Genomic DNA, 27,718 nt, shown 5'->3' on the forward strand with positions numbered 1-27,718 from the left:
ATGCTGGATATTCTTAAACTTAAGTTTTTAAAAATGGTGCATGTTTTAAAGATCCCACAATATTCCCTCCCACAGGTTTTACTTAAGTGCACAGAACATGCTCAATTAAGTGGTATGTGCATACAAAATTTCAATTAAAAGTGCCACTTCCCTGTCAAGAAGAATAACTCACAAGCATCTTACATTCAGAAGCATTTTATTCAAGACATTAACATTTTACAAAAAACACCTCAGGTGGAAGTTCAGAAGCATTCTAATACTCATCTTCATCTTCTACATCCTCAGCAGAGTCTGCTCCAACTTCTTCATAATCCTTCTCCAAAGCAGCCATGTCTTCTCTGGCCTCAGAGAACTCCCCTTCTTCCATTCCTTCACCAACATACCAGTGAACAAAGGCCCTCTTGGCATACATCAGGTCAAACTTGTGATCCAAGCGGCTCCAGGCTTCTGCTATGGCTGTGGTATTACTCAGCATGCACACAGCCCTCTGGACCTTGGCTAGATCTCCACCAGGAACCACAGTTGGAGGCTGGTAATTGATACCCACCTTAAAGCCTGTGGGGCACCAGTCCACAAACTGAATAGAGCGACGGGTCTTTATGCTGGTGATGGCAGCATTGACATCTTTGGGCACAACTTCCCCACGATACAGCAAGCAACAAGCCATGTATTTGCCATGCCGAGGGTCACATTTTACCATCTGATTGGCTGGCTCAAAACAGGCGTTTGTGATCTCCGATACAGACAGCTGCTCATGGTAAGCTTTTTCAGCAGAGATGATGGGAGAGTAGGTGACCAGAGGGAAATGGATACGAGGGTATGGGACCAAGTTTGTCTGGAACTCCGTGAGATCCACATTAAGTGCTCCATCAAAGCGTAAAGATGCAGTGATGGAAGACACGATCTGGGCAATTAGTCTGTTGAGGTTATTGTAGGAGGGGCGCTCAATATCGAGATTGCGCTTACAGATGTCAAAAATGGCTTCGTTGTCAACCATGAAGGAGCAGTCCGAGTGCTCAAGGGTGGTGTGTGTGGTCAAGATGGAGTTGTAGGGTTCTACCACTGCAGTAGAAACCTGAGGTGCAGGGTAGACTGAGAATTCAAGTTTGGACTTTTTGCCATAATCCACTGAAAGGCGCTCCATCAGCAAAGATGTGAAGCCAGACCCAGTCCCACCACCAAAGCTGTGGAAGATCAGGAATCCCTGCAGACCGGTACACTGGTCAGCCTGAAGAGGGACCAGAAGAGCACTGTTAGAAACCATTCAAAGGGTTTAATGCAACATGTCGAGGAGAAAACTAAACACAGCTTACCATTTTTCTCATTCTGTCAAGGACAGAGTCCACAATCTCTTTGCCAATGGTGTAGTGGCCACGGGCATAGTTGTTAGCAGCATCCTCTTTGCCACTGATGAGTTGTTCAGGATGGTACAGCTGCCGGTAATGACCATTGCGAATCTCATCTGTGAGTAAACAATTAAGCAACCACCAACTCATACTCCATTCTAATACACAAAAAAAGGCACATTCTAAAAAATATAGAACAGGATATTTCAGACCAAGCGGTTCAAATTACATTACCTACAACCGTTGGCTCCAAGTCTATGAAAACAGCTCGTGGAACATACTTTCCAGCTCCAGTTTCACTGAAGAAAGTACCAAATGATTAGTCATCCAGAGCAGTGCTGCCAGCAGTGATCTTCCCATCAGGCTGGATACCATGCTCCAAACAATACAATTCCCAGCAGGAATTACCCATCTGGACTCCAGCCTGGCCAATGTGCACAGAAATGCACTCCCTCTGTTGGGCAGAAAGCTCCAGTCCCACCAGTGTCAGCCTATATTGTAAGATGTTCAGGGAGGTTCCAGGTGTCTACATTATCACTCAGCTTATATTTGTATTGCTCAAAGGGAATATTTGTTAAAAAAAAAATAAATAAATAAAAAATACACCCCTAAAAAACTTCCTCAGTCTACTTTTCTATAGGCCTTGCGCCAGACGCTACACAGCAAAATGGTAGTTCCCCAGAATTCCCTAATGAGAATTACATAAAACCCTAAAAAAGCCACAGGTTTCAAGTTGCTAGATAAATATTCAGTCCAAACTTGCTCAAAGCTCACCAGAACAAAGCTGACCCTAGCCCAAAATATGAAGGCATTAGCAATACGTTATAAATCACAAACAGATTTTTGTTTAATCAGCAGTTTATTAAAATCTTGTCCTAACTGTGACGGGCATGAACACAAACTTTGAATTAAACCAACTTAAAGCACTGTAAATGCCTGGAGTACACCAAGACATCAGAGACTTAACCAGTGTTCCCTGGCTCTGTGTCATTAAGTTATCTGTATCAAAAATAAACACATTCTACTATATTCAGTATGAAAATAGATCAGTACTGCACAACTAACATTTTTATCATGACTTTTTTAAAGAACAACCCGATTTGGCTTGAAGTGTAAGATCAGAACTTACCATTTTTACAGAAGGCCTTAAACTGAAAAGTCACAAAACTGTAAACAAAAACAAACAGACTAGTACAAGTTCGTGTCACCTCTCAAACACAACCAGCTCCTACAACAACCAAAACTAATCGAACTTAATGAACTGCAGCTGTTTTAACGGCTTTATAACGGTCGACCGGAATTGGTGGGCGTGGCTTGTGAATTTAGACCGGAAGTGGGTTTTGCGTTTTTAAAGTATATATGTAAAAACATTTTTGTAGGGACAGGCATAATTAAACACATTTAGGCTTGTGGTAGATCCTTTTAAATTAATCATTTTAATGGCTAGCAAGTAAAAATGCACAATTGTTTCCAGCAAAAATCCAGTTGAAACCTGTAGACAAAATATAAAACATGCTCCAGTCAGCTGTAAGAATTCTGAAAATCTGGTGGACTTCCACTTCCTTTTACTTGCAAATTAACTCTTTAATCTATGGGCCAATTCAATCCTAATATTGTAAACTTACAGCTTTCTAATTAAAATTGTTACCAGTTATGTGTCAGTTACTTTTAAGTTTGACAACTTAAGGTATACTTTAGATAACATATTACCAACCTTCCCCACTCGGGGAATTTTATTTTGCTCGCAGTCATTTCTCACTTTTGTGGAGGCCCATGAAAATGTAGGAGAGACTGATAACTGTACAAACCAAATGAATCTTGGAGGTGGCGGTCTGGGCTTGTCTATACAACTCAGGGGGCTATTAACATTTGTTTAATCTATTAAATGAGGTGGGAATTACTGAGATTGGTTTAATCTTGTAATTTATTTAAATTTTAAGGTCACCAGGAACTACAAACACGATTTGAGAAAAAATAATTAATTCAAATCACACATGAACATTCAACAGGAAACAAAAGACTAAAGACAAAAGAAATAAATTAACCAGTGTCTCATTTGCATGTTTAAAACAATCCTATGCAATCCAGCAAGTGAAGCTTGGATTTCATCATTTGTAAAAGCACATTTAAATTATTCAGTGTTATCATAACCCATCTGGCAGAGAATCTCTTTTGATTTAATTAAATATCAAAATTCATAACTATTTTCACATCAGCTTTCAATGGACTGTGATTGGAAAAGTGCAAAAATGGGACATTTTGTCTAACACTCTTCGTTGATAATCGATTGTCTGCCCAGAAAACACTTTGCAACTTGCCAAATGGACATTTTCCTTCTTGCTATTATCATCTTACAATTAGGCCCTGGGAAGGACTGGCGCCCCCTCCAGGTTGTAGACCCGCCTTGCACCCAGTGATTCATGACAGGCTCTGGACCCACCGTGACCATTTTCCTCCTTCCACAATGTGTCCCTACCCCATCTCTTGTCTCTCTGGAACTCGCAGGCGCTTCTGGGCAACTGGGTTATTTCCTAGAAGAACTAGACACCCTGCTTTCATCCATCCCTGAACATGACTGTCCCATGCTCATTCTCTGTGACATGAACATCCACCTTGACACTCCGGCTGCTGCTGACTTCTTCTCTCTGACCCACTCCTTTGAGCTACAGCAGGTATGCACCCCCTCAACTCACAAAGCAGGTAATGCACTTGGTCTCATTCTCACCAAACGCTGCCTAATTAACTCTGTAAATGTTACTCCTCTACATCTCTCTGACCATTACTTTATTCAGCTCAATGCTTGTCTCCCTCAGCAACCCACTGTGTCTGCTCCCTCTGTCCCCTTCCGGCGCAATCTCCGCAACCTATCTCCCACTCACTTCTCTGCCCTTGTGACTTCTGCTCTCCCACCCCCCAGCACCTTCTCATCTCTTGAGGTCAATGACGCCACAGAGTCACTCTGCACAACACTGAGCTCGTGCTTAGATCGCCTGTGCCCTCTGACTACCAGACCTGCAAGACCTATGCAGCCCCACCCATGGCTTACTGACTCCCTTCAATCAATGCGCACTAACCTCAGAGCTGCTGAGAGGAGATGGCAAAAAACAAAAGACCCTTCACACCTGACACAACTACAATCCCTGCTCTCAGCCTTTTCAACAAATGTCACCATTGCAAAAAAGAAATTCTGCCAAGACAAAATCAACAACTCTACTGACACCCGGAAGCTGTTCTCAACCTTCAAGTCTCTGCTGAACCCTCCACCTCCACCCCCTGCAACCATCCTCACTGCTGACGCATTTGCTGACTTCTTCACTGACCCTTGCTGACCCTTCTACACAGCCTCCTGCTCTCCCTTCGAATCCTCCTAAACCTACTGCTTCCTTCCCTTCTTTCACTCCTCTCACAGAAGACGAGGTATCAAATCTTCTAGAGGTGGCCATCCTACATCCTGTCCACTGGATCCCATTCCTACCACCCTACTACAAACCATAGCCCCGTCCATTGTGTCCGCAGCCACTCATGTAATCAATTCTTCACTAACCTCGGGAACATTTCCAAACAACTTCAAGCAAGCTCAAGTAAGACCCCTACTCAAAAAACCTTCTCTTGCTCCTTCTATACTAGAGAACTACCGGCCAGTCTCTCTTGTCCCCTTCCTGTCTAAAATCATTGAAAGAGCTGTCTTTAAGCAGGCAGCAAAATTCCTCTCCCACCATAACCTTCTTGACTCGAACCAATCCGGCTTCAAGAGCGGCCACTCGACGGAAACTGCATTTCTGTCAGTAATGGAAGCTCTTAAAGATGCCAAAGCAACAGGTCAGTCCTCAGTTCTCATTCTGCTCAACCTATCAGCAGCATTTGATACGGTCAACCACCACATCTTACTAAACAAACTCACTGACATGGGCTTCAAGAACAATGTACTCTCTGGTTTGAGTCTTATCTCACTGGACGATCCTTCAATGTGTCATGGCTTGGACAAACATCAGCACGACACCACCTCACCACAGGTGTGCCCCAAGGCTCAGTGCTGGGACCCCTCCTCTTTGCCTTGTACACCACCTCTCTAGGCCCAATCATACATTCACATGCTTCTCCTATCACTGCTATGCAGATGACACACAACTCTATTTATCCTTTCCTCCAGGAGACACTTCAGTGGCAACTCGAATCTCTGACTGTCTCTCTGACATATCTACATGGATGAAGGAACATCACCTCCAATTGAATTTATCCAAAACTGAACTACTGGTCCTCCCAGCCAAGCAAGCTATTCTCCACAACATCAGCATCAAGCTAGAGTCCCTATCAGTGGCTCCCACCAAGGTTGTAAGAAACCTAGGTGTCATGGTTGATGACCAGCTGACCTTCGTAGATCACGTTACCGCTGTAGCTCGATCGTGCCGCTTCTCCCTATTCAACATAAGGAAGATTAGGCCATACCTAACTCAACATACAACACAGTTCCTTGTTCAGATGTTAGTAATCTCCCGTCTAGACTATTGCAACGCCCTCCTGACAGGTCTTCCGGCCTGTGCTGTGAGACCGATACAGATGATCCAGAATGCTGCAGCACGCCTGGTCTTCAACCAACCTAAAAGAGCACATGTCACGCCCCTATTAGTTGAGCTGCATTGGCTACCCTTAGCTGCTTGCATCAAATTTAAACCACTAATGATGGCCTTCAGAGTATTCACTGGTTCTGCTCCCATCTACCTCAATAGACTCTTAAAACCATACGTTAGCGCCCGCCCTCTCCGTTCCTCAAAGGAGCGCCAAATAACACGACCAACCCCCCGTACAGGTCAGTTGAGGCTATTCTCATCTCTGGTACTACGCTGGTGGAACGAGCTTCCAAGCACTATCAGAGCAACAGAAGCCCTCTCCGCATTCAAGAAATCCTTGAAAACCCAGCTCTTCCGAGAGTATCTTTTTGTGACGATGTACAGTACCTGTGACACATCACCAAGAGAAACCATTATATGTATACTTACCTGTACTTACTCACCTGCATACGGGTCATGTGAGAGGGAAAAGAGTACTATCTCTTGATGCTGAATTTTGCTTACCTGGTTGAATCCATTCTCCACAGAGGGAAGGGAGAACTAGCATCTAGAAGAGGGAAAATATATTAACTAATAAATATTGATATTATGAATGAATGTTAAACATGCCATGGCCGTAATTGAATCTTGGTACAGTTGTTAGTTTATTGTTATTTTTGTTGTTTATGAAAGTTATAACTTGTGTATCCAAGATACAATAACTTTTACCTCCTAAGGGAATGGTATATTCTAGGGGGCGAGCCTATATATATACCACACAAGGGTAAAAGAGGGAGACTCTGCTAGACCGTGGCGAGAGAAGCATAACTTAAGTGTATAATAAGACTCAATTGATTTTGTTGTCATTATCCTTTTTTGTCTCTGCTAATAGAGAATTTTGTTTTGTTATTTATTTATTTTTTTGTTCTCAAGGAGCACGCGCGTATATATTGTAAATAGTAATATAAAGTCTGGTGTGTAAATAAAGGTGGAAGGGAACCAAAAATCGAGCCTCTCGGTGTTATTTCGAGTCGACCTTATATCATCTCAGGCCTCTCGCCCGACTCTACCCATAGAGAACGCCTCCCACCATTACACTTTGTGGTGGTGAAGGGGTGAGCTTTATCACAAATGGTGGCAGTGACTACGAACCTGATGACAGCAACCACATATAGTCCACGGCATACGACAAGAAACGAGAGAAAGGTACGACACCGAATGCAGAGGAGCGTTGTGCAACTCCAGTAATAACCACTAGGAGAAGATGGCTCCCAAGAAACCACCAGTAACCCAGACACAGAGCGAAGAAGAGGAATGCGAGTCAACCACCGACAAAGGGAATACATCAGAGATCACCAACTTACAGCAGATGCTCGAAAGCTTGTTCAGTTCTCAACAGCAGAGGGATGAAGAACTGCAGAGAGAAGCAACGAAGCAAGAGCAGAGGTGGCGTTCCCTACAACACCAGTTCGGCCTTCTACAGGAAGAAGTACGGAGGGGCCAAAATGGAGTACAACAAGACAGGGAAACGGAGCATTCCACAACAGCATCGCAAACAAGAATATACAGACCCGCGACTCCGGCAGTAAGTGCACACGACGAGATCGGAGAACAATTAAGGACAACACAGGTAGCATGGCCAAGACTCCCGCAACTTAAAGATGATGATGACATCGAACATTACTTCATAATGTTTGAGCGGTTAGCGCTAGTGGCTAGATGGCCGAAAACGGACTGGGCTTTTCATCTGGTCCCCTTGCTGGAAGGTAAGGCAAGAGCAGCCTACGTCGCCATGAGCGTCGAAAAGATAAATGACTTTGAAGCAGTAAAAGAGGCTATTCTCAGAAAGTTTGAGATTAACCCAGAGACTTACAGACAGCGTTTCCGTAAAGGGCACCTATTAAAGAACGACACGCCAACGGAACTATTCACACGGCTCACAGGACTTTATGAGAGATGGATACGTCCAACAGAAAAGTCAAAAGAGGACATCGGACAAACCATCGTTCTGGAACAGTTCCTGAGCGTAATTAATCCAGAATTGAAGAGCTGGATATTGGAACGCAGCCCGACTTCTGCGGAGCAAGCGGTTGAAATGGCAGAAGCTTTCATCGCAGCACGGCAAGCCGAGGGAGAGTTCCATCTCGGAAACTCAACCTTCACCAAACAGACCAGTAAGTTTGAGAGATGTGACTATGGTAGTGGTGTTGAACGTTCAAAGCCAGCCTTTAAAATGCAGTGGCATAAGTCCAGTAAAAGCTCAGCTGAAAAACAAAAAATAAGATGTTTTAGCTGCAACCAAATAGGACACAAAAGCTCTGAATGTCAATATCCTCCCACTAGCTCTAACCAACTGTGCTACATCCCTAGAAAAGAAAATCCCTTTAGTACACAGGAATGTAGTGATGAAACCACAGTAACAGTTAAATTGAATGGCAAACAGTTTAGAGATTTATTAGATACAGGGGCAAGCCAAACTTTAGTCACACAAGCATGTCTTGAAAACTCTCAATATAGCCTTACAGGAACGTTAAATGTCAGATGCATACATGGTGATGAGCAGATTTATCCTACAACTGAGGTTAATATATCAATCAAAGGGCAAACCTACCTGGTACGCGTAGGCGTGGTACAAAACGCTCCATATCCCATCATACTAGGCAGAGACATCCCTATTTTGATTGATTTATTGAACTATAAAAATGTAAAAAAAAATGGCAGAGGCTATGGTACTGACCAGGCAAAGCAAAAAAATTTAGCCAAAGAAACCACAGAACTATTTAAGGAATTGCCATATGCTGCAGAAACTAAAAGAAAGACAAGTCGGAGAAACTACATATGAACTCCACCTGCCTGACAGACGAAAGAAATTTCAGAGCTTCCACATTAACATGTTGAGACCCTGGAAGGAGCCTGAGAATAAGAGTTCGGAGCAGCTATGGATAAGGGCCGTTCATGATGAAGACGAGGTGGCCGAAAAGTATTTCCCCACAAGAAAAGAAGGTGTCATTCTTCCAAAGGTGCCCCAGTTAACATCACAGCAACAAAATGAACTACTGCACGTGGTCCCACCTAAGCTCTTCTCAGATGAACCAGGATAAACAGACGTGACCCAGCATAACATCAGACTCATCAAAGATGAGCCAATTAGACAGTTCAACTGCAGAGTTCCAGCACGACTTGTCCCAGAGTTGAAAAAAGAAGTTGAAGAAATGATCAAAATGGGGGTAATAGAACCGTCGAAGAGCGAATGGTGCAGCCCTGTCGTCTTGGTCCCCAAGAAAGACGGAGGCTTACGGTTTTGCATTGACTTTTCAAAGCTAAACGCAGTGTCCGCTTTTGACCCATATCCCATGCCAAGAGCAGATGACCTAATAGAGAGGCTAGGGAAGGCTAAAGTTCTATCCACTGTGGATTTATGCAAGGGATACTGACAAGTTCCACTCAGCCAGTCCGCTAAAGAACTGACTGCATTTAGAACACCATCAGGGCTATACCATTTCCGTACAATGCCATTCGGATTACATGGAGCAGCTGCAACTTTTGAGAGGTTAATGGATGACGTTCTCAGAGGTACGGAGGACTTTGCGGCAGCTTACATAGATGATGTGGTGATCTACAGTTCATCATGGGAAGAACATCTACAACATCTAGGCATTGTCCTGAGGAAGATCGCAGATGCAGGTCTGACAGCAAACCCCAGCAAATGTAATCTCGCTCGTGAGGAGGTCTCATATCTAGGTTACGTCCTGGGCGGGGGTCAAATAAGACCTCAAGTGGACAAAGTAGAGGCTGTGAGGGCAACACCCCAACCTAATACAAAGAGGAGGGTACGTTCATTTTTAGGTCTTGTGGGATGGTACTGCAGATTCATCCCTAATTTTTCGACTAAAGCAGCAGCACTGACGGATTTAACCAAGAAGGACTTGCCTCAAAGGGTTAAATGGACAGAGACCTGTGAGTATGCTTTTAAAGACCTCAAAAATGCATTATGCCAGGAGCCAGTTTTAGCCAGCCCTGATTTTTCAAAACCTTTTATTGTGCAGACTGATGCTTCAGGTACAGGGTTGGGTGCTGTCTTATTACAGGGGGAGGACAATGAGAGAAAACCTATCCTGTATATAAGCAGGAAACTGTTTCCACGTGAGACTACGTACTCTACCATTGAGAAGGAGGCTCTCGCTATCAAGTGCTTGACTCTTTAAAGTATTATTTGCTTGGACATGACTTTGTTCTAGAGACAGACCACAAAGCTTTGCAGTGGATCCAAAGAATGAAAGACTCTAATGCTAGGATTACACGATGGTACTTGTCATTACAGCCCTATCGTTTTGCTATAAGGTATAGAAAAGTGTACCCAAAATGTAACAGCTGACTACCTGTCCCACCACTGGGAAGGCGTTGAGCTTAAGGAGGGGTGTGTGTGTTGATGTACAGTACCTGTGACACATCACCAAGAGAAACCATTATATGTATACTTACCTTTACTTACTCACCTGCATACGGGTCATGTGAGAGGGAAAAGAGTACTATCTCTTGATGCTGAATTTTGCTTACCTGGTTGAATCCATTCTCCACAGAGGGAAGGGAGAACAAGCATCTAGAAGAGGGAAAATATATTAACTAATAAATATTGATATTATGAATGAATGTTAAACATGCCATGGCCGTAATTGAATCTTAGTACAGTTGTTAGTTTATTGTTATTTTTGTTGTTTATGAAAGTTATAACTTGTGTATCCAAGATACAATAACTTTTACCTCCTAAGGGAATGGTATATTCTAGGGGGCGGGGCCTATATCTATACCACACAAGGGTAAAAGAGGGAGACTCTGCTAGACCGTGGCGAGAGAAGCATAACTTAAGTGTATAATAAGACTCAATTGATTTTGTCATTATCCTTTTTTGTCTCTGCTAATAGAGAATTTTGTTTTGTTAATTGTATTTTTGTTCTCAAGGAGCGTGCGTGTATATAATGTAAATAGAAATATAAAGTCTGGTGTGTAAATAAAGGTGGAAGGGAACCAAAAATCGAACCTCTCTGTGTTATTTCGAGTCGACCTTATATCATCTCAGGCCTCTCGCCTGACTCTACCCATAGAGAACGCCTCCCACCATTACACTTTGTGGTGGTGAAGGGGTGAGCTTTATCACACTTTTGCACTGAACGTCTTTCTTTAATGCACTTATTACTTCCTGGCATATTGCACTTAATGAAAGGTATTTTGTATAATTTGTGCTGTAGTTCGAATGTTAGATCCTCTTTTGTAAGTCGCTTTGGATAAAAGTGTCTGCCAAATGCATAAATGTAAATAAATGGACCTCATAATTATGACTTAGTGCATGGTCCCCCACCCCCCCTCCTCTTTTTAATGGGCTTGAGTAGGTCTTCTGTCCATGCATGTATGTGATTTGATGGGTTGTTAAACTTTCAACTAAAATCACAGCCAATGAAAAACCACTCATCTGTTTGACAAAGGGCAGCATGTAGTGTTGCCATCACACAGCTCCAGGGACATGGGGTTGTGGGTTTACCGCTTCAGGTGACTGACTGAGGAGTTAGTGTTTTCTCCAAACATACCAGCTCAGTAGTATTCCCCACATGGAATTAAATGAAATTTAGCTTCAGAAAAAGCATCTTGCTATTAGAGAGATTAGGGAAATTTATACAAATGGATATTTCTGCTCTATTTCTAAATTTTGCACAGGGAGTTTAAGAAGCTCTTTATAGTACACTGCAATTTCACATTTAGGTTTCATTAGAACTAATTGTCTAGACAGGTCATTTTACTGTCTCATAAGTTGTATCTGCATTTGCTATCTTGCTGGACAAAATGTTTAACTACTTTTAAGTCACCTGACCCTAGACTGTTGCTTTTATAGATGCCAGTCACACCTGATATTTAAAATAATTTCCTAAAGTCACTGGTTACCTCAAAAGGTGTTGAAATGGAAACAGGTCACCAGGATGACAGCTTGTTACTAATCAACCAAAATATGTAAACTAATTTTCCTAGTTATTTGCCCGATTTTGTTTAAGCCTCACGCATAAATAAACAGGAATTACAAAGGTAATAAAAACCCTGAATGTTTCCCCACCCTCTTGCACACGACTAAAAAGGCATATTAGAGTGGATTTAAGAATGGACGCTGGACAAATTCTTAAACTTATGTTTTTAAAAATGGTGCATGTTTTAAAGAACCCACAATATTCCCTCCCTCGGGTTTTACACAAATGCACAGAACATTCTCAGTTAACTGGTATGTGCATAGTACAAAAGTTTAAATAAATGCTAACTCTCCATCAGGAAGAATAACCAACAATGTCTTACATTCAGCATTTTATTCAAGATTTTAACATTTTACAAAAAACACCTCAGGTGGAATTTCAGAACCATTCTAATACTCATCTTCATCTTCTACATCCTCAGCAGAGTCTGCTCCAACTTCTTCATAATCCTTCTCCAAAGCAGCCATGTCTTCTCTGGCCTCAGAGAACTCCCCTTCTTCCATTCCTTCACCAACATACCAGTGAACAAAGGCCCTCTTAGCATACATCAGGTCAAACTTGTGATCCAAGCGACTCCAGGCTTCTGCAATGGCTGTGGTATTACTCAGCATGCACACAGCCCTCTGGACCTTGGCTAGATCTCCACCAGGAACCACAGTTGGGGGCTGGTAGTTGATACCCACCTTGAAGCCTGTGGGGCACCAGTCCACAAACTGAATAGAGCGACGGGTCTTTATGCTGGCGATGGCAGCATTGACATCTTTGGGCACAACGTCCCCACGATACAGCAAGCAACAAGCCATGTATTTGCCATGCCGAGGGTCACATTTCACCATCTGATTGGCTGGCTCAAAACAGGCGTTTGTGATCTCCGATACAGACAGCTGCTCATGGTAAGCTTTTTCAGCAGAGATGATGGGAGAGTAGGTGACCAGAGGGAAATGGATACGAGGGTATGGGACCAAGTTTGTCTGGAACTCCGTGAGATCCACATTAAGAGCTCCATCAAAGCGTAAAGATGCAGTGATGGAAGACACGATCTGGGCAATTAGTCTGTTGAGGTTGTTGTAGGAGGGGCGCTCAATATCGAGATTGCGCTTACAGATGTCAAAAATGGCTTCATTGTCAACCATGAAGGAGCAGTCCGAGTGCTCAAGGGTGGTGTGTGTGGTCAAGATGGAGTTGTAGGGTTCTACCACTGCAGTAGAAACCTGAGGTGCAGGGTAGATGGAGAATTCAAGTTTGGACTTTTTGCCATAATCCACTGAAAGGCGCTCCATCAGCAAAGATGTGAAGCCAGACCCAGTTCCACCACCAAAGCTGTGGAAGATCAGAAATCCCTGCAGACCTGTACACTGGTCAGCCTGAAGAGGGACCAGAAGAGCACTGTTAGAAACCATTCAAGGGGTTTAAGGCAACATGTCGAGGAGAAAACCAAACACATAGCTTACCATTTTTCGCATTCTGTCAAGGACAGAGTCTACAATCTCTTTGCCAATGGTGTAGTGGCCACGGGCGTAGTTGTTAGCAGCATCCTCTTTGCCACTGATGAGTTGTTCAGGATGGTACAGCTGCCGGTAATGACCATTGCGAATCTCATCTGTGAGTAAACAATTAAGCAACCACCAACTCATACTCCATTCTGATACACTAAAAAAGGCACATATTCTAAAAAACATAGAACAGGATATTTCAGACCAAGCAATTTAAATTACGTTACCTACAACCGTGGGCTCCAAGTCTATGAAAACAGCTCGTGGAACATACTTTCCTGCTCCAGTGTCACTGAAGAAAGTACCAAATGAGGAGTCATCCAGAGCAGTGCTGCCAGCAGTGATCTTCCCATCAGGCTGGATACCATGCTCCAAACAATACAATTCCCAGCAGGAATTACCCATCTGGACTCCAGCCTGGCCAATGTGCACAGAAATGCACTCCCTCTGTTGGGCAGAAAGCTTCAGTCACACCAGTGGCAGCCTATATCGTAAGATGTTCAAGGAGGTTCCAGGTGTCTACATTATCACTCAGCTTATATTTGCATTGCTCAAAGGGAATATTTGTAAAAAATATAAAAAATTCTTACACCCCTAATCATTCCCCAGTCTGCTTTTCTATAGGCCTAACAAGACACTACACAGCAGCATGGTATTTTCCCAAAATGTCCTACTGAGAATTATATAAAACCCTAAAAAAAAGCCACAGGTTTTGGGTTGCTACATATCCTGTCCAAACTTGCTTAAAGCTCACCAGAGCAAAGCTGACCCTAGCCCAAAATTAGAAGGCATTAGCAATAGGCTATAAGTCACATATACTTTTTTTTCCTAATCAGCCATTTATTAAAATCATTGTCCTATCTTTGAAGGGTATGAACACAAACTTTGAATTAAATCAACTTGAAGCACTGTAAATGCCTGGAGTACACCAACACATCAGAGACTTAACCAGTGTTCTCTGGCTCTGTGTCATTAAGTTTTAAAATAAACACATTCTACTATATTCAGTATGAAAATAGATCAGTACTGCACAACTAACATTTTCATCATGACTTGTTTTAAAGAACAACCCGATTTGGCTTAAAGTGTAAGATCAGAACTTACCATTTTAACAGAAGGCCTTAAACTGAAAAGTCACAAAACTGTAAACAAAAATAAACAGACTAGTACAAGTTACTGTGACCTCTCAAACACAACCAGCTCCTACAACAGCCCAAACTAATCGAACTTAATGAAGTGCAGCTGTTTTAACGGCTTTATGACGGGCGACCGGAATTGGTGGGCGTGGCTTGTGAATTTAGACCGGAAGTGAGTTTTGCGTTTTTAAAGTATATTTGTAAAAATATTGTTGTAGGGACAGGCAGAATTAAACACATTTAGGCTTGTGGTAGATCCTTTTAAATGCATAAAGAATTCATCATTTTAATGGCTAGCAAGTAAATATGCAAAACTGGTTCCAGCAAAAATCCTTTTGAAACCTGTAGACAAAATATAAAACATGCTCCAGTCAGCTGTAAGAATTGCTGAAAATCTGGTGGTTTTCCACTTCCTCTTACTTGCAAATTAACTCTTTTATCTATGGGCCAATTCAATCCTAATATTGTAAACTTACAGCTTTCTAATTAAAATGGTTACCAGTTATGTGTCAGTTACTTTTAAGTTTGACAACTTAAGGTATACTTAAGATAACATATTACCAATCTTCCCCACTCTGGGAATTTTATTTTGCTCGCAGTCATTTCTCACTTTTGTGGAAGCCCATGAAAATGTAGGAGAGACTGATAACTGTACAAACCAAATGAATCTTGGAGGCGGCGGTCTGGGCTTGTCTATACAACTCAGGGGGCTATTAACATTTGTTTAATCTATTAAATGAGGTGGGAATTACTGAGATTGGTTTAATCTTGTAATTTATTTAAATTTCAAGGTCACCAGGAACTACAAACACGATTTTAGAAAAATAATTAATTCAAATCACACATGAACATTCAACAGGAGACAAAAGACTAAAGACAAAAGAAATAAATTAACCAGTGTCTCATTTGCATGTTTAAAACAATCCTATGCAATCCAGCAAGCAAAGCTTGGATTTCATCATTTGTAAAACCACATTTAAATTATTCAGTGTTATCATAACCCATCTGGCAGAGAATCTCTTTTGACTTTATTAAAAATAATTAAATATCAAAATTCATAACTATTTTCACATCAGCTTTCAATGGACTGTGATTGGAAAAGTGCAAAAATGTGACATTTTTTCTAACACTCTTTGTTGACAATCGATTGTCTGCCCAGAAAACACTGTATAAATTGCCTAATGGACCTTTTCCTTCTTGCTATTAGCATCTTACAATCAGGCCCTGGGAAGGACTGGCGCCCCCTCCAGTGTATTAACCCGCCTTGCACCCACTTATTCATGACAGGCTCTGAACCCACCGTGACTCTGAACTACGTGGTTACAGACAATAAACGAATGAACCTCAATTATGACTTAGCACATGCCCCCCCCCCCTTTTTTTTTTTTTAATGGGCTTGTGTAGGTCTTCTGTCCATGCATGTATGTGATTTGATGGGTTGTTAAACTTTCAACTAAAATCACAGCCAATGAAAAACCACTCATCTGTTTGACAAAGGGCAGCATGTGGTGTTGCTATCACACAGCTACAGGGACATGGGGTTGTGTGTTTACCGCTTCAGGTGACTGACTGAGGAGTTATCCCCCCGGTGCTCTGGTTTCCTTCTATTGTCCTAAAACACATTGGTAGGTGGACAGGCCACTCGAGAGTGTTCATAGGTGTGAGTGAACATGTCTCCCTGCGAATGACTGCTGCACGCTCCAGGGTGTTCCTGCTTTGCACCTAGGGGATTCTAGACCACACGTGACCCTGAATTGAATAAGCAATGAAGCAAAACACTTAACCCAATTCATGATTAAACTGGGGTCAATTTGACACCACGGGTAATAGGACAGTTAACTATTTAGTGTTTTCTCCAAACATACCAGCTCAGTAGTATTCCCCACATGGAATTAAATGCAATTTAGCTTCAGCAATAGCATCTTGCTATTAGAGAGAATGGGGAAATTTATACAAATGGATATTTCTGATCTATTTCTAAGTTTTGCACAGGGAGTTTAAAATCAGTTCCTAAAGTCACTGTTACCTCAACAGGTGTTGAAATGGAAAAAGGTCACCAGAATGACGGCTTGTTACTAACCTAGCCAAAGATGTAAACTAATTTTCCTAGTTATTTGCCCGATTTAGTTTAAGCCTCATGTATAAATAAACAGGAATTACACAGGTAATTAAAACCCTGAATGTTTCCCTCCCTCTTGCACACGACTAAAAAAGAAATATTAGGGTGGATTTAAGAATGGATGCTGGACATTCTTAAACTTGTTTTTAAAAATGGTGCATGTTTTAAAGATCCCACAATATTCCCTCCCTCAGGTTTTTTTTTTTTTTTTTTTTTTTTTTTTTTTTACACAAATGTACAAAACATTCTCAGTTAACTGGTATGTGCATAGCACGCACGTTTAAATAAATGCCATTTCCCTGTCAGGAAGAATAACCAACAAAATGTCTTACATTCAGCATTTTATTCAAGACTTTAACATTTTACAAAAAAACCTCAGGTGGAAGTTCAGACCCATTCTAATACTCATCTTCATCTTCTACATCCTCAGCAGAGTCTGCTCCAACTTCTTCATAATCCTTCTCCAAAGCAGCCATGTCTTCTCTGGCCTCAGAGAACTCCCCTTCTTCCATTCCTTCACCAACATACCAGTGAACAAAGGCCCTCTTAGCATACATCAGGTCAAACTTGTGATCCAAGCGGCTCCAGGCTTCTGCAATGGCTGTGGTATTACTCAGCATGCACACAGCCCTCTGGACCTTGGCTAGATCTCCACCAGGAACCACAGTTGGGGGCTGGTAGTTGATACCCACCTTGAAGCCTGTGGGGCACCAGTCCACAAACTGAATAGAACGACGGGTCTTTATGCTGGCGATGGCAGCATTGACATCTTTGGGCACAACGTCCCCTCGATACAGCAAGCAACAAGCCATGTATTTGCCATGCCGAGGGTCACATTTCACCATCTGATTGGCTGGCTCAAAACAGGCGTTTGTGATCTCTGATACAGACAGCTGCTCATGGTAAGCTTTTTCAGCAGAGATGATGGGAGAGTAGGTGACCAGAGGGAAATGGATACGAGGGTATGGGACCAAGTTTGTCTGGAACTCCGTGAGATCCACATTAAGAGCTCCATCAAAGCGTAAAGATGCAGTGATGGAAGACACGACCTGGGCAATTAGTCTGTTGAGGTTATTGTAGGAGGGGCGCTCAATATCGAGATTGCGCTTACAGATGTCAAAAATGGCTTCGTTGTCAACCATGAAGGAGCAGTCCGAGTGCTCAAGGGTGGTGTGTGTGGTCAAGATGGAGTTGTAAGGTTCTACCACTGCAGTAGAAACCTGAGGTGCAGGGTAGACCGAGAATTCAAGTTTGGACTTTTTGCCATAATCCACTGAAAGGCGCTCCATCAGCAAAGATGTGAAGCCAGACCCAGTTCCACCACCAAAGCTGTGGAAGATCAGGAATCCCTGCAGACCTGTACACTGGTCAGCCTGGAGAGGGACCAGAAGAGCACTGTTAGAAAGGATTCAAGGGGTTTAACACAACATGTCGAGGAGAAAACACATAGCTTACCATTTTTCGCATTCTGTCAAGGACAGAGTCCACAATCTCTTTGCCAATGGTGTAGTGGCCACGGGCGTAGTTGTTAGCAGCATCCTCTTTGCCACTGATGAGTTGTTCAGGATGGTACAGCTGCCGGTAATGACCATTGCGAATCTCATCTGTGAGTAAACAATTAAGCAACCACCAACTCATACTGCATTCTGATACACTAAAAAAAGGCACATTCTAAAAAACATAGAACAGGATATTTCAGACCAAGCGATTCAAATTACGTTACCTACAACCGTTGGCTCCAAGTCTATGAAAACAGCTCGTGGAACATACTTTCCTGCTCCAGTTTCACTGAAGAAAGTACCAAATGAGGAGTCATCCAGAGCAGTGCTGCCAGCAGTGATCATCCCATCAGGCTGGATACCATGCTCCAAACAATACAATTCCCAGCAGGAATTACCCATCTGGACTCCTGCTTGGCCAATGTGCACAGAAATGCACTCCCTCTGTTGGGCAAAAAGCTTCAGTCACACCAGTGGCAGCCTATATCGTAAGATGTTCAAGGAGGTTCCAGGTGTCTACATTATCACTCAGCTTATTTTTGTATTGCTCAAAGGGAATATTTGTTAAAAAATGTACACCCCTAAATATCTTCCCCAGTCTACTTTTCTATAGGCCTTGCGCCAGACGCTACACAGCAACATGGTAGTTCCCCAGAATTCCCTAATGAGAATTACATAAAACCGTAAAAAAAAAAACATCACAGCTTTAGAGTTGCTAGAAACATATTCAGACCAAACTTGCTTAAAGCTCACCAGAACAAAGCTGACACTAGCCCAAAATTTGAAGGCATTAGCAATAGGTTATAAATCACACATTTGTTTAATCAGCCATTTATTAAAATCATTGTCCTATCTTTGAAGGGTATGAACACAAACTTTGAATTAAATCAACTTGAAGCACTGTAAATGCCTGGAGTACACCAACACATCAGAGACTTAACCAGTGTTCCCTGGCTCTGTGTCATTAAGTTATCTGTATCAAAAATAAATACATTCTACAATATTCAGGATGAAAATAGATCAGTACTGCACAACTAACACTTTCATCATTTCAACTTTTTTAAAGAACAACCCGATTTGGCTTAAAGTGTGAGATCAGAACTTACCATTCTAACAGAAGGCCTTAAACTGAAAAATCACAAAACTGTAAACAAAAATAAACAGACTAGTACAAGTTAGTGTCACCTCTCAAACACAACCAGCTCCTACAACAACCAAAACTAATCGAACGTAATGAACTGCAGCTGTTTTAACGGCTTTATGAAGGTCGACCGGAATTGGTGGGCGTGGCTTGTCAATTAAGACCGGAAGTGAGTTTTGCATTTTTAAAGTATATTCGTAAAAATGTTGTTGTAGCCACAGGCAGAATTAAACACATTTAGGTTTTTGGTAGATCCTTTTAAACGCATGAAGAATTCATAATTTTAATGGCTAGCAAGTAAATATGCAAAATTTGTTTCCAGCAAAAATCCAGTTGAAACCTGAGAGAAAATATAAAACGTGCTCCAGTCAGCCGTAACAATTGCTGAAAATCTGGTGGATCAATATCAATAAAAAACAAACAAACAACACAAAAAACGGTTTATATATATATCAGTGGCGATTGCTCTAAGACTGCAAGGGAAGCTCAGCTTCCCCTAAAATGTCAAAAAATAAGTGATCAAATATATTCTGTTGTGTGTACATGTCATTGAATAAATATGCACTACAGCGCGATTAACTTTTGTTCAGAATCAGCTTCTTATCACTGGTAAATACGCGTGATAAAAATTCCTCTCAATCATTCGCGCAGATTCACAGTGATTTAAACAGTGAGGACGCTGAGCGTCCACAGAGTTCAATGGAGTAGCAGCGAAGTGCTGGGAGACGAGACGAGTCATTGGATAAATGCTGGGCTTTGTCCCGCCCATCGGACGCTCAGCGTCTCTGGGGGTCTATGGGGCAGTGGGCTGGCCTCGGCTTTCCCGGACGCTCAGCTTCTGCATGATGATTGGATGATCTGTCTGAGGCTGAAACCCTTTTTGATTGACAGCGAAATGAGCGAATCAGCGACCCTCTGGTGTAAAGATCCGAGGGAGCGTTACATTTTCATTCTGTTCTGCGTTGTAGTGATGGGAATTTCGGCTCTTTTTGGGGAGCTGGCTCTTTTGGCTCGGCTCTTCATAAAGAGCCGGCTCTTTCGGCTCCTAAATGGCTCTTTTATTTCCACTGGTACAGAACAATATTACCTACATTTTACATGACTGTATGGACAAAATATTATTGTTCAATATTAAAAATAATAAAGTCTTGCAATGGCCAATTGTTTTTATGGCTGTCTTGTAATAATTCACTGATTGCACTCACACATTCAATTGTATGAATAACTGGATTTTTATTTAAACACCTTAATAAAAAATCACTTGAAAACTCTGAAATACAGCCAATGGAACCCAGAAGGTAGGTATTACAATATAGCTTATTAAATTAAATAATCATCCATTTCTGGGTAATAAAATAAACAAATACTCTCCAAAGTGCAAAACAGCAGCGTTCAACAGTAGTGATTAAAACAGACATTTAACTGATTTAACATTTTCTTCAACTATTTTTTGGAAGGCAGATCGGCATTCAGGAAAACCAAGTGTCTCAGCTTGGAGGGTTGGAGGATTGGAGCTTGCTTGTTGTTCTCTGATTGGTTGAATGACAAGCCTTAGAAAAAAAATGGCTCGGTCTTAGACGGGAACCGGCTCTCATCGTTCACTTACAAGAGCCGGATCTTTGAACCGGTTCGTTCGCGACCGACACATCACTACTGCGTTGAACCAGACTTTCTTAAACCTCGTAGCGGCATTTTCTTTGTTAAAAAGACTAGCGACAAATCGAGCTTCTATTTCTGGTGGGTTTTTTGTAGCTGCTTGTGTTTGGAGACTGACTTCTAGTACTCTTTCTGACTTCTATCGCAGTTTCTGTCCAGCGGGTGCTGCTGAGCCCCTCCACCGTCACAAAGCACTCACAGGCGACACACTTCACATGGGCCAAGGCCGTTTAAGCAGCCTAGCTCTGCTGGCCATTGAGAGGACACTAGTCAAGTCCCTGGAAAAGACGCCTTGTTGGTACGACAGGGTCACAGATCATTTTCTTAAAAAGGAACGGAGGGTAGAATTTACGTATAAATAAACCGACACATTTTATGATGTAGGACGAAATTGAGCTTCCCCTCCTTGAAAGACCAGTATATATATATATATATATATATATATATATATATATATATATATATATATATATATATATATATATATATATATATAAATACGTTGCCCTGTGAAGGACTGGCGCCCCCTCCAGGGTGTATTCCCGCCTTGTGCCCAATGATTCCAGCTAGACTCTGGACCCACCTCAACCCTGAACTGAATACGTGCTTACAGATAACGAATGAATGAATATAGAAATAGAAAAATCTCACAGTGTGATGGAGGTAGTGCAATTAACCAATGTGTAAACCAGTACATTACAGTACAGTACTGCAGTTGTAATGTCGTCAGTGCAAAATATATAGGAGAGCAGCAGAGACACAGGGTTATTATTTGCTGCAGCTCCTAACTACACAATTGTTAAGGTCAAAACCCAGTCAGTGCATTGAGTGCGTGCCTCTTGTATGGCTCAGTCCCAGTAAACACGGAACATCCCTGGACGTTCAAAACAGGTCTAAAAGTAGTCTGTCCGTCAAGGACATGTTTTAAACGTCAATGGACGTCCAAAATCCATCTTAATAAGTTAGTTATCAAGTGGTGACCAATCGATAACGTCAGTGGACGTCCAAAACGCGTTTTATACAAGTAATTTATTTCAGGACCAATTAATAACGTCAGTGGACGTCCAATATATGTCTAATAGTCGTCTTTTCAATGTCTGTGGTTGGACGTCTTTTCAACTTTCATTTTCAACCTTAAGAGAACGTTGATTACGGTATTTCAACGTTGAATCAACAGCTAAACGTTTACTGGGGTTGGACCGTCATCATTCAAGTCACGTGGAAGACACGGGGTTGTTGTATGTTGCTATATATGTAGGTATATATTTTATATACTTAGCCACAGAGTTAAAAAAAAAAGAAGATCTTATGTTCATCATGCTTGGATCATGTGTGTTTTGTGCCCCAGAAAACGTAAGATCAGCCTCTACTCGTCTTACATATGACAAGGAAACAAATCTTGAATCAACATTTCATTTGTTGCTCATTCTTGATCCGTGAGATGGCACTGTTGAGTTGGGAATATGTATGTAAACCACAACACAGGACATGAAGTCATAACAACTGTGTTAGACTTTTAAGTCAAGAAGAAGTAAGAGAGCGAAAGAGAAACTGAGGTGACAAATGAGACAAAGGAACAAAAAAATTTTGACCTGTGCTCTTTCTCCCACACATTTACACACTTCTGACAGGTGATATGTGTTAAAGCTCCGTGTTCCTCCTCATGCTTCCACAACACTGACTTCTGGTGTCTGGTGAAAGGTGGTCATTCATGGCGTCCTCTGTTCTGAACATTATTAGCAGCATCACCATCCTGCTGTGGCTTTCTCTTGCAACCAATGGAAATACACAAGGTACGATTTACCTGCGTGGTTTACTCATGACACCCAGGCACTAGATCCAAGTCTTTACATAACACACTAAATATATGTAAATTTGATCACTTGGTTGAACGGAGATTAATTCATGCTCAGCTATTCTTATACTAATTTTAAAGTATTGTTATTGACAAATTATGAAAGCCAGGTGTTTACCAAATTATTCTGGGTGAACATTAACAATTGTGAAGTGCCAAAGTTATTTGTTTGTGGAAGATCACATTATTATTGGTAATCCAAGTTTGGGATTTGTCTTAAACTGGTCTGGGGCACCACCCTTTAACTTTTGTTGCTGTACATGTTTCTATCAGTCTAGAAGTGACTGTGTAGCAGTTTTGTTTACAAATAAATGCCTGGCCCAGCTGGCTCTGAATATTTAAAAAATGGCTATTTAAATACAGATTAAACTGATGCCTGAACTCAAAAGATTTTGCGATTGTAAATCAAGTATGAAGATTTTCTGGTGGTAAACATACACTGTGGGAAATTTCTCGTGCCATTCCAAACCACAGTTTTTATTTATTTTTTTTATTGTTTGTTGTTTGTTTTTTAGCAGTGGTCACATTGCAAGATTGTAGACCAAAATTTAAGACACAATGTGAAGATTATTGTGGGCTTTGTTCAGTCACAGTGGCCCCAAATCTACTGCAGTGAAGCTTGTCACATCAGATCGTCAAAGACAGAAATCATAGATCGTGAAATATTTTTTGATAACAATCACACACAGGTGTAAACCAGCCTTTGGTCCACTACTGAACTTAATCCAGGTCTCAGAAAACAACACGTTGGGCTGGTTTCCCAGACGGGGATTAATCTTAGTCCTGGACTATATTCTCCTTTCTATTAAGAAAATAATGATAAATCACAATTCAAAATGCTGTGTAGCCCAGGACTGGGCTTCAACCCTGACAGGGCAATAGTTCTTTGTGTAGTAAGTAGCTCTTCAAAATGTAGATAAGTTTGTTGTTCATTTTCAGATAGACAACTGATGAAATGTCATATATTGGGATGGTTGCCCAGACAAGGATTAAGCTTAGAACTGGACTACACAGCATTTTGAAATGTTATTTTCTACTGAGAGAAGGATTCCAGGACTACGCTTAATCCCTGTCTGGGAAACCAGCAAGCATCAGCAAGCATCAAACTAAAGGTTTAAGGGCAGAAAAAGAGACAACGTATGTATATAAAAATTGGCTTTGACGCTTATATTTGATAACTACAAGGCTATGGGTTTTAACCCAATGAATTACAGCATTATAGCCTATAGTTATTATTTTATGATGTATGATAATATTGTTTATGTATGAATAGAGAAGGTACTTATTTTACTACAGCTCTAAATTGTATTGCAGGTTTTTTTTAAGTAGACATACAGACTCTTGACAGATTTCAGTTCTCCTGAAATATTTTAGTTCCGGAACTGAGCTCATTTTAATGTCCTGGGCAGTTTCCACACTTTCAGTCTATTAATAAAACTGTGAATAAAAAGCAGGATGTGTTTTTTTATTTCCAAGGTCAAGGTGTAAATGTGGGGGGCTATGTTTCATTTTCTTCCCCTTAAGTCTTCGTCTTCTAATGCAAAACACCCACCCATGGAAAAAATGCCACAAAAAAGTGATTTTGAGAAACAAATTGATGTCAAATGTTCTCTATTTTCTGTGACTGCTGCGGGGAGGTTCATCATAGCAGACATCATTTACATATATGATTCTTTAAAGGACCATTCATACTATATGACCATTAATATTTGCTCATTTATTTATTTATTTATTTTCTTTGAGCTAACAGATGTCAGAGACTAAACTTTTAATTTTTGGCATTTCCAGTTAAAACAGCCATTAAGTTTGACATTAAGTGGATGTTTAAGTCAATGTGCACTCAAGTGCATTTGGAATGTTTAAAAGAAATTTCCACAGAAGTCTATTAAAGCATTTAAATGCAAACTTCTCTTACATATCTTAAGGTTTTTCTTTATCACAGGTTGTGTAAATTCTTGCAGACTACATATAAGAAACCATCATCTCTTTGACCAAAAGTAATATCTCTCTCTCTCTCTCTCTCTCTCTCTCTCTCTGTGTTTTTAGATATTGAGCTGGATTGTATACCATCTATAAAAGTTTCTCGGAACACAGTTTGGAAATCTCCTGAACTTAAGACTCTGATGATTAACTGCACTGTTATAGTGACGCCTCACTGCTGGAGGAATTTATCGTTCTCATGGTGTAAAATTAGTGATGGGAATAACTGCAGACCTCTGATTTACAGCAATCACACTTCAACAAAATGGAGGAATATTAATGAGGAGGAAAGAATCTTATTCCTGATTTTCTGGAGTTTATCTGTGGAGGACGCTGGTCTATACAGGTGTGAAATACTAAAACCTGTGTATGCTACAGGCCACGCCATCAATGTCACTGTGACAGGTATATTTTTCTGTGCATATGTATATTAATAAATATATTTACAAAATTGTTTAAAGCAAATATTAACCCAACATCAAATGCTGTAACATTCTGGTTATCTTTCAGCATCTGACGAGGTCTTTGATTTTGAAAGCAACGAAAACAAAACAATAAGTAAGTGCACTTTAACATCTCACTTCACACTGAAAATCACTATAATGAAACCTTGTAGTCCATTGAATAAATGAGTAGTACATATAAAATTATCCATTAAAAATTAGAGTTAATTTATTTGTGAATGTGTAATCACTGTATCCAATTTTACTTTAAGTAATTTTTTTATCACATTATCTCTATATTTCAGACAGTTCTTCTGCGAGGAACACCTCAAATGATCTTGAGATGGAATGGATGTGGCCTTATGTGTACATCTGCAGTGGGATTGTAGGGCTTGTCCTCGTAGTGTTGACTGTGGCTCTACTCATCATCCATTGCCAAGGTGTGACTTTACTCCACACATTGAACTTGACTTTCAGTAATAAATTGTATATGATGAAATATTATTTGTTGTTATATGTATATATTTTTTTATTTTAATAGGTGCAAAACGTTCAACGAAAAAGAAAATAGCAGAAAATCAGGCACAGTGCACACAGGTAATCACTGTCTCAACAAAACCTTGAAAGAAGTGATAGCTTCGTGTCATACTTCCTCTTTACCATGTCGTACTACAGAGATTTATTCTATTTATTAACAATCCCTTTATCTTACAATATTTCTTTTATGCAGTCCAATGCAAGTGAAAATCCTCATTTTAAAGCGTGGGTACCTGATGCCAGTCCTTGTGGAAACACCAACAGTCTTCCATTACAAATCCATCCACCGTCACCCGGTATCTATGGCAATACTCCAGTTAGAGGATCATCTCAGAGAGATGGCCCTTCCAGAAGACATCCAGCCAATCACAGGCCACAGCCAGGCCAAAGACACGAGCGTGTCCCTGTGAATGAAGAGGAGAATCTTCTGGTGTATGCTTCTCTCAATCATAAGGCCACATCTCAGGGCCCCGTCAGAAGCTGTCACCCAGATGAGACCTCAGAGTATGCCGCCATTCGAGTCACCTAATGCTTTACAGACCTTATTGACTGACCTGAGAACTGCTTTTTGTATTTTATTTTTCAATGGTTAATGTTTAAATTTCATTAACAGCAGCTGGTAATCAGTGCTCTGAATCTATAGGCACTGGCAAACGCTGGCCATTCACACACGGAGCACTGAAGTGCCACAGAACTCCTTTCCAAAGAACATTCACGTTCTGTGTGTAAAATCAACATTATTATTAATGTTTTGATCATGTTTAAGAATGTGTCAGCTGTGATTGCACATATGCGATTAAACGAGGACTAAGGATAGCAAAATTAAATGTAAAACATGTCGAACTCTAATACATTTTGCCCAAGTTAAAATAAAAATTACCATGCTAATATTTGCAAGTTGCCTCATGAACAGGAACACAAAATAATTAAGTAACCCAACATTAATTAATTAATTCATTCATTATCTGTAAGCGTTTATCCAGTTCAGGGTTATGGTGGGTTTGCTCAGTATGCCATTTATGTTAGTTATACTAAATATATCAAGATAAAAGCAGTCTTATACCTGTGATGCACCCACTCATGGCTGAAAGTCCTAAAGGAGTAACCATAAATGTAGCTGTCTTATAAAAGTATGAAGCCTTTAGGGACTGAACATTTATTTCTATAAGACTTTTTGATCCCCTACTTTACAATCTGATTTCTTTAAAATCAAGTCAAATGTATTTCTAAAGCACATTTTAAAAGACTAAAAGAGCCAAGCAAAGTGCCGCAAACGTTTGAATAAATACTTTAGAACAAGAAAATGTATTAACTTTTAAATATCAATCATATGTAAAAGTAGGAAAACAGATAATCAATGGATGGCACAGTGGTAAGTAAAAGAGTGGTAAGTAAAATCACAAATGTAAATGTGAGGATTACATGCGTTAATCAGACATTTAAGATATGGGCCAAATTATCTTTCAACAGAGCTACTGAACAGTGACTTTTATTATGTTTTTTGTTTATTGGGAACACCTGCAGCATAGAAGCCAGAGACAGTGAAAAAGAAAACAAATTACACATGTTATAGATTATTATTATTTGTAGTGAATCAAGTTAAGGTTGATTTTTTACTTTATGAAATTTGAAATTTTAGGGTATAAATATGAAGAAAAAATATTAATAATGTTCCTTGTAGAGGTGTGTATTAAACTTCACACAGAAAATCAACAAGGTGTTCAAAACGTTTAAGCACTGGTAAATATGTAATATGTGGTTGAAGGTTTTAGAAGTGCATGATGGGACGTCCTTGTGCAGCACAACAAAGGAAAGAGCCCACAAGTACTACAACACTCAATCACATTTCCTGTGTGAAGCATGGGTGTGTGTGTGTGTGAGAGACGGAGAGAGATGAACGGAACACTGCGTGGTCTTACTCTCACCTGAAGCTGTTGTGTAGTATGTGTCAACCT

General features: G+C 40.8%; 3 protein-coding genes and 1 pseudogene across 3 annotated transcripts; 1 reads left to right on the top strand and 3 right to left on the bottom strand.

Annotated features, from left to right (window-relative positions):
• Positions 1 to 234: 234 nt before the first annotated feature.
• LOC136687052 (tubulin alpha-1C chain-like) lies at positions 235 to 2,590 on the bottom strand (annotated as a pseudogene).
• Positions 2,591 to 12,230: 9,640 nt separating this feature from the next.
• LOC136687053 (tubulin alpha-1C chain-like) lies at positions 12,231 to 14,643 on the bottom strand. Its single transcript, XM_066661255.1, has 4 exons — positions 14,502 to 14,643; positions 13,625 to 13,844; positions 13,356 to 13,504; positions 12,231 to 13,268 (listed from the first exon to the last, which is right to left on the bottom strand). Exons 1-4 carry the CDS (start codon positions 14,502 to 14,504, stop codon positions 12,294 to 12,296), a joined length of 1,347 nt encoding a protein of 448 aa, XP_066517352.1. The 5' UTR covers positions 14,505 to 14,643; the 3' UTR covers positions 12,231 to 12,293.
• A 2,337-nt stretch (positions 14,644 to 16,980) lies between these two features.
• Positions 16,981 to 19,390, bottom strand: LOC136687054 (tubulin alpha-1C chain-like). Its single transcript, XM_066661256.1, has 4 exons — positions 19,258 to 19,390; positions 18,376 to 18,595; positions 18,108 to 18,256; positions 16,981 to 18,025 (listed from the first exon to the last, which is right to left on the bottom strand). The coding sequence occupies exons 1-4, from the start codon at positions 19,258 to 19,260 to the stop codon at positions 17,051 to 17,053; spliced, it is 1,347 nt and encodes a 448-aa protein (XP_066517353.1). The 5' UTR covers positions 19,261 to 19,390; the 3' UTR covers positions 16,981 to 17,050.
• A 2,806-nt stretch (positions 19,391 to 22,196) lies between these two features.
• Positions 22,197 to 27,371, top strand: LOC136687268 (uncharacterized). Its single transcript, XM_066661605.1, has 7 exons — positions 22,197 to 22,301; positions 22,580 to 22,741; positions 24,850 to 25,188; positions 25,294 to 25,341; positions 25,532 to 25,666; positions 25,768 to 25,823; positions 25,957 to 27,371. Exons 2-7 carry the CDS (start codon positions 22,660 to 22,662, stop codon positions 26,290 to 26,292), a joined length of 996 nt encoding a protein of 331 aa, XP_066517702.1. The 5' UTR covers positions 22,197 to 22,301; positions 22,580 to 22,659; the 3' UTR covers positions 26,293 to 27,371.
• The last annotated feature ends 347 nt before the right edge of the window (positions 27,372 to 27,718 follow it).

This window comes from Hoplias malabaricus, chromosome 2 (assembly GCF_029633855.1).
Source record: "Hoplias malabaricus isolate fHopMal1 chromosome 2, fHopMal1.hap1, whole genome shotgun sequence".
Taxonomy (NCBI): Eukaryota; Metazoa; Chordata; class Actinopteri; order Characiformes; family Erythrinidae; genus Hoplias; species Hoplias malabaricus.